The following is a 7,688-nucleotide window of genomic DNA, read 5'->3' as shown; positions in this document are numbered from 1 at the left end:
TTTCCCTATCTGTATTCCTTAAGCCAGTGGATAGGAGTGGAGACTCAAATTCAGGAGTAAGAGAAAAAGGAAAAATATGTTGAAAGAGACACCAGAGACTATTTGAATAATGGTGACAAATTCAATTAATAACAAAAATTATAATTCATTGTGCACCGGAGTATTTAATTGCATCAAAATTTTGTCCTTTAAGTATTTTAGTGTATTTAAATGTTAACATATCATAGGTGAAATAAAGACTATTCTTTCTTTCAATCAGTCATCCAAAAATTTTATTAAGAACCTACAATATTTCAATGACAATGCAAATCATGCAATAAATGAGGGAACTATTGAGAAATATAGCTCAAGCACCTTTAAAAATGTATTGAAAGGTCTAGGGAACTGAAGAGGGGAAAATAGAAGTAGTCAGTGCAAAAAAATAGCATGAGTAGAGCTAGCTACTCCCTACCCCCTGCTTGTTTCTAATTGAATTCTAAATGCTCTAGAAACATTTAAAGACTGTAACACTTTTGAAGTTTCTAAAAGTTGGTCGAGGACAAAGACATCTATTCCCTCATATTTTTGGATTTTAATACAGTTCTCAGAGTTCGTAGAAGGTTATTCATAATTAAAGCAGATTTTTTAAAGGACTGGAATAAGCCCAGGGCTTCTTAAAAAACTATTGAAATAGAAAGCATGATGAATCAGCATGCTTTTGAAAATCACTAGACATTACTATTTATTTAACTACATTTTAGAACACTAGTGACTGATTTTTGGCAAAAATTTACTGAGCACTTATAATGTGAATGTCTTGTAGAATCCAACAGTACAGGTTCTCACAATCTCTAAAGAGCCATAATTTTCATATATTGACACTTTAAAGAAATATATTTTCTATATTTAGAAAACTATAAGAAACGTGCTTGCTATGTTATTCATAAATAAACCTATGTTAAAGATTTAGCCAGCGTTGAGTTCACAGGCTAGAAGTTACACTAGCCTAACACAATAAGAAACACGAATATTCTGGAATGGAAAAATATAACCCATGTAATGATAACAAATATTTCAAAATGCAGTACTTCAAAATTACCTAGAAAATGTGAACCATGAAATTGGAAAAAGATGCTCTAACATAAAAATAAAGATTTCTGAAAATAAAATATTTAATTTTACTTTCAAACTCTAACTGAAATTAAGTTATAATGAGACTTATCAATAATTAGAATACAAAGAAAATTTACATTAATTATACCACAAAAACCCCCATATATTTAGAAATACCAGTAACATGCATAGAATTGGAATAGGATAGCTCCTTTGGAATAAAAAAAAAAAAATCTCCAATGGGCAAATCAGGGGAAAAAAAGACTTTCACAAATTAACTGAGACTAGACTCAGTAGGCCCTTAATAACACTTAATACTTAATTGAATTCAAAGCTATTCCTGACACTAGGGTTTCCGTCACTAACCTTCTCTGGACCCTGAGCAAGGAAATTGGGGATAATCGGTTTCAGGAACTTGAACTCACTGGTCCCTGAGCCTCCAGTTAGACACACCTCATACTGGTAGCTCTGGGACAGGGTCCCCGTGCCGCTGACGTCCACCAGGTGGCCAGGAAAGTGGCCCTCAGGCACCGAGCAGCGAGCCCCCGAGGCCGCCCTGTTCCTCCTGCACAGCCGCACCGCCACGAACAGCAGCACCGAGAAGAGGAAGAGCGAGGACACAGAGGCCAAGGCGATGACCAAGTAGACGGTGAGCGAGTCGGCCTGGGCCTGGTCCGGGGCCGCTTCCGGGAGCGGCAGGTAGGGCTGGGAGAAGCCATCCACCAGGAGCACGTGCAGCGTGACGGTGGCAGACAGCGGAGGCTCGCCATTGTCCTTCACCAGCACCACCAGCCTGTGCTTGGCCGCGTCGCGCTCGCTCAGCGGCCTGGCGGTGCGCACCTCGCCATTGTGCGCCCACACGCTGAACAGCCCGGGCTCCGTGGCCTTGAGCAGCTGGAACGACAGCCAGGCGTTCTGGCCCGAGTCTCCGTCCACCGCCACCACCTTGGTCACCAGGTAGCCGGCCTCTGCCGCCCTGGGCACCAGCTCGGTGCAGGGCCCAGAGCCGTTCTGCAGCGGGTACAGCACGAAGGGCGAGTTGTCGTTGTCGTCCACCACCACCACGCGCACCAGCGCCTCGCTGCTCAGCGCAGGGGAGCCTCGGTCTGTGGCGCCCACGCGGAACTCGAACGCCTGCAGGGCCTCGTAGTCCAGCGACCTGAGGGCGAACAGGTGCCCGTTGTCTGTGTTGATGGAGACCAGGGAGGCGAGGGGCAGGTGTGGGTCCTGGTGTGGCAGCAGTGAGTAGGTGACCTGGGCGTTGGTGCCTGAGTCTCTGTCTGTGGCGCTGACGCTGCCAATGTGCAGGGCGGGGCTGTTATTCTCGCGGACGAACAGGGTGTAGGAGGTTTGGGTGAAGGCAGGGGCGTTGTCATTGACGTCGGAGACCAGCACGGTTATGCTGTGCTCAGTTTTTAGCTTGGGTGTCCCCAAGTCTGTGACGGTGATGGTGACATTATACTCAGATGCAGTCTCCCTGTCCAGGGCTGTGTTTGTCACAAGAGTGTAAAAATTCTCAACGGAGGGCTTCAGGAAAAAAGGAAGATCATCTTGGATGGAGCAAACCATCCTTCCATTGTCCCCCGAGTCAGGATCTGACACACTGAACACAGCAATTATGGTCTCCTGCAAGTTTTCTGGAATCTGATTGATAAGTGTAGATATGGTCAGTTCTGGAGGGTTGTCATTCAAGTCCATCACTTCGATAAAAACCACACAACTTCCAGAAAGGCCCCCACCATCTGTCGCCTGAATATTTACTGTATAAGTCTGAACAGATTCGAAATCCAGTTTCTGTATTAAGAAGAGTTCTCCTGATTTTGCATTTAGTCGAAACGTTTTGCGAATGTCTTCAGAAGCTTGGAAAAATACATAAGATATTTGTCCATAGGCTCCAATATCTAAATCCCTAGCAGAGACGGTAGCAACCTGGGATCCAACAGGGCTGTTCTCCGGGACCTGCACCTCATAGCGCATCTTTGCAAACTCGGGGGCGTTGTCATTGATGTCCAAGATTTCAATGTGGATCACAGCAGTGCCAGACCTGGGTGGAGTTCCGCCATCCAGCGCTGTGAGAGTTAAACTGATCTCAGACTGTTCCTCTCGATCCAATGTTTTGTCCAGCACCAGCTGTGGTGATACTATGCCATCAGGACTGTCTTGTAATTTAAGATGAAAGTAGAAATTGGGGCTGATTGTGTAACTTTGGAGACTGTTGCTTCCCACATCTAAGTCCTGGGCACGTTCTATTAGGAAAGTAGTTCCAGGAGTGATACTTTCTGAAATTTTCAAAATTATTTCTTTGTCTAGGAAAACTGGGGAATGATCATTTATGTCCCTAATCCATAGCTCGGCCTGAAAAAACTGCAAGGGATTTTCCAGTAACACCTGGAAAGGTAGTACACAGGGCTCGGTGGGGCCACACAGCTCCTCCCGGTCCAGTTTCTCATTTAACAACAAATCCCCAGTCTGCCTATCGAACTGCAAATGCAATTTTTTCCCTTTGGAAACGACCCGGGGGGCGCGCGCAGACAGTTCATCTACCTCCAGCCCCAGATCTTTTAACAAATTGGCCACAAAGGAACCACTCTCCATTTCCTCGGCCACTGAATAGTGCTTAGGCTCGGAACCAGCCTGAGCTATGCCCAGCAAGACAAAGAATATCAGGACTTGCCTTTGTTTGCGAACGTGTTCCTTTCTCTCTCCAGCCTCCATCGCCTCTGGTCTCTCAGCGAACCTGCTCCAGCTCGGGCTCACGTTGTCGCTGACTCAACCTCCCAATATCTGGCAGATACTGGGCTAAGTGGGCAATCCAAGGGCCTCGATTTCCCGGAGCGACCGCCTTAGACACCCTTCTCTTCCTGCTTGCTTCTTTAGCTCAGTCTCTGAGTAAAGGAGAGTCGGCTTGGTGGCTTTGTTCCTTCCTTCTAACTTCTAAGGCTGCAGCGCCACCCCGCGTCCTTTTCGGGCGTTTTTTTCTCCATAACAATAAGAAAATCCCAATATTTTCTTTCAGATTGATGGCAATCTAAATTACATATTTTCAAGTAGTGTCTCCCCATGTACATAAGTCTTATCTGCATTTCGAAAGGCTTTTCATTGCATCTAACACGACGCGGCAGGCATGGACAAATCACCCCAGCTTCTGCACAGATCCGAGCTCCTCTTTTTAAACTGGAAAAAATCAACTTCAGAAACTAAAAAGGAATGACCTCAATCCTAAAATGCAGTAGAAAGAAGGTTTTGACTAGAAAGTTCCCAGTGTTTATTCAGAGTTTGGGCACGTGCACATCTCTGTGGCGGTTACATTACCATCCTCACACTCAAGTCCAACTGAAAAATGTAGTGACCCAGGAAAAGCATGGAATTCAAAAGAAACATCCTCATGGACACTGAATTATTATTTTTACTCATACTTCTTTCTTGTACTCTTCCCACTTCACATTTTTCTGAAATTTGATGCATTTGAGCCACATGAAAATCTCCAAGAGTAGTTGGATAATTTCTTCTTGTGAATATGTCAACATTTTTTCTAACAGATAAGCGCATTTTACAAACATAACCTCAATTCAATTATCACATCTAGCAAAGTTAATAATGTTATAATATCAAAATATTAAACACTCAGTAAATATTTTACATTGAGTTTAATTTCTTATGTTTGGTATTACTTTTCATATACTGCCCAATCAGAGATATTATCCTAGGAGTCACTTTCATAATTTTGAACTTTATTTTCAATAAAATCCAACATATGAAAATATCATAAAAATTATGAATTCTACATAAATGAAGAAAAAAATTCAAAACATATCAAAAAACTGAAAGCAAGTCACAATAGTCTTAGTACAAAATGAAATGATCAGCCATTTAAAAAGTAAATAAGAACACATTGTTTAAGGATCTATCATATTAAACTTACTCTTTTTTAGACTAAAGGGCGGTGTGATTTTTTGACTGCCAGAAGATGTAAATTACAAAAACTAAGAGAAAGAGTAGTCAAAGGGATTTATATGACTGCTTCCCCCATCAAAGGTAATACCAAACAATACAAAGATATTATCCACACTACCAGGCCTCATTCAATAGAAAGAAATCTCAGCCCTTCAGTGGTTTTCAGCCTACAAGCTGGCTTTCCTTACTCACTCAGTTATCAGACGGTGTAAGAAAGGGGTACTTGTGAGCCTGTGGTAACACTCAAACAATTTTCCTTTGAGGGTGCAAATAAGTTATTCCATAATCTATTAATGTATATGTTTCATGAAGCTCAAGCAAGCAGGATTTCAAAATAAAGGTGATTCTAGCAGAGGAAATGAAGGTGTTTTGTTTATTCTCTTCTCATAATACATATGCAACTAATGGTTTAGAAAGACATACCTGCACAAGAATCTTGGCATTTTTTATTTAAGGAGAATCATAGTCTATCAGTACAGTATATTGCCTTGAAAGGAAAAATCTTGAGCAGGCATTGCCATGGGTTCTCTCTACCCTGATCTGAGTATATATTGGGCTCTCTCTCTCTCTCTCTCTCTCCCCCCCTTCCCTTCCCTTCCTCCCTCCTTAAAGGCGTATGTACAGTTGCCCCTCAGTATCCATGGGGAATTGGTTCCAGGACCCTAAAGGATACCAAAATCCACAGACACACAAGTCTGTTAAATAAAATAGCATAGTATTTGCATTTAACCTATTCCCATTGTCCCGCACACTTTAAATCATCTCTAGATTATTTATAATATTTAATACAATGTAAATGCTATATAAATAGTTGCAACACTGCATTTTTATTTGTATTATTTTTATTGTTGTATTGTTATCTTTTTCAATAATTTTGATCTGCAGTCAGTTGAATCCAAAAATGTGAAACCTGCAGATATGGAGGGCCAACTATATACAGTGTACATATATATGTATTAGGGTTGGGCTGTCTTTTACATCAAGATAGTAAGTATATTTCAAAGAGAGTTTTTGATTTCAGAATCCACACTATACATTAAAATTGCTTTGTAGACTGTGGGTTTTACTAGTGAGTTTTTTAAAAACCTATATGTGTTTTATTTTAAAATTTCATTATCTCCATTAAGCCCAAAAAAACCTTAAACATATTTCTCTATTATATCTTACATCCAAATCTCTGACAGAAAAGGTGATAGCCAAAGAAGGAAGACTTTTTTTCCCCTGCAATTAGTACTTTATAGTACAGCAGAGTAAAATCACTGATAACACACAACTTTGGTGAAGACCAGTGCACATCTGGATCTGTGTGGTGAGCTACCATCCAATATTGTTATGGTTAAATCAACCTCAACCTATTTCTTTCCATTGAGAAACTTGTCCATTCCCATTTAGGATATTTCCTGTCACCATTGTCCTGGCAAGTAAAAAAAAGATATGGGGGCCGGGTGCAGTGGCTCACACCTGTAATCCTAGCACACTGGGAGGCCGAGGCAGGCAGATTGTTTGAGCTTAGGAGTTTGAGACCAGTATGAGCAAGAGCAAGACCCCATTTCTACTAAAAATAGAAAGAAATTATGTGGACAACTAAAAACATATACAGAAAAAATTAGCCGGGCATAGTGGCACATGCTTGTAATCCCAGCTACTCGGGAGGCTGAGGCAGGAGGGATAGCTTGAGCCCAGGAGTTTGAGGTTGCTGTGAGCTAGGCTGACAAACAGAGTGAGACTCTGTCTCAAAAAAAAAAAAAAAGAAAAGAAAAGAAAAGAAAAGAAAGAAAGAAAGAAAGAAAAGAAAACGCTGTCGTTTATTTTTAGAAATATTAATTGCCTTTTCACTCCCCCTATCCCCTAGTTTCCCCACCCTCAGGCCCAAAATCTCAGCTAAATTAGCAATGAAGGAACTACTCTCCAGGAGTTCACGACCCTGAATGGTCTTTGCTAAGTAAAACGTAAAGACTGAGACTTTGCCTCAGGTTGGTCTTTAAGTATTCTATTATTCCTTGTTATGGCATCTTCCAGCAAATATAGCCCTGCAAACACAAATGTAGCACTGAAATTAATAAGATACATGGCAACTCTGCGGATTTATGTCTTAAATAATGAAAGAGACATCTGTTTCTACCAATGGCTTTCTCCTATAGTTTGATATCTACATTTGATTGTGTGTCTTCAACATCATCAAAAGACTTTATTTCAAATAAAAAGCAAAAACTACATAATATTAAGTAAATAGTTACTTGAATTAAATAGATGAAGAACAATTATGCTGAAAAGCAGACTATGACATCCATTTTATTCACCACCATCTATGAAATATCAAGAAAAGCAAAAGATAACTTCAAAATAAACAGCTTGACCTTCTCTATGAGGTTATGAAGACCATTTATATTGCGTACAGACTTGGGATGAGTTTTCTCATCATGCTTCAGAATATCTACTGGGATAGTCTACTCAAAGTTTTAATTTAAAATAAATTATCCCTAAAGTAGGAATTTAAGTATGGGAAGAAAAAAAGTGCATTCCTTTTTGGTGCTTAACAATAAAGGAGAAATAGGCTACCACTATCTAAACAGGCTTTTATGTGGTAAATAAAAAAATATATAAAAATAGCTGAGCCATTAATAGCTGTTGACTGTAAATGA

At 40.7% G+C, this 7,688-nt stretch overlaps 1 protein-coding gene across 1 annotated transcript; it reads right to left on the bottom strand.

Moving 5' to 3' along the window:
- Positions 1 to 1,207: 1,207 nt before the first annotated feature.
- PCDHB2 (protocadherin beta 2) lies at positions 1,208 to 4,008 on the bottom strand. Its single transcript, XM_045551018.1, has one exon. It carries the CDS (start codon positions 3,805 to 3,807, stop codon positions 1,411 to 1,413), a length of 2,397 nt encoding a protein of 798 aa, XP_045406974.1. The 5' UTR covers positions 3,808 to 4,008; the 3' UTR covers positions 1,208 to 1,410.
- Positions 4,009 to 7,688: the final 3,680 nt, after the last annotated feature.

The sequence above is a fragment of the Lemur catta genome, chromosome 5 (assembly GCF_020740605.2).
Source record: "Lemur catta isolate mLemCat1 chromosome 5, mLemCat1.pri, whole genome shotgun sequence".
In the NCBI taxonomy this organism is placed as follows: domain Eukaryota; kingdom Metazoa; phylum Chordata; class Mammalia; order Primates; family Lemuridae; genus Lemur; species Lemur catta.
This window is presented reverse-complemented; position numbering and strand designations above follow the sequence as displayed.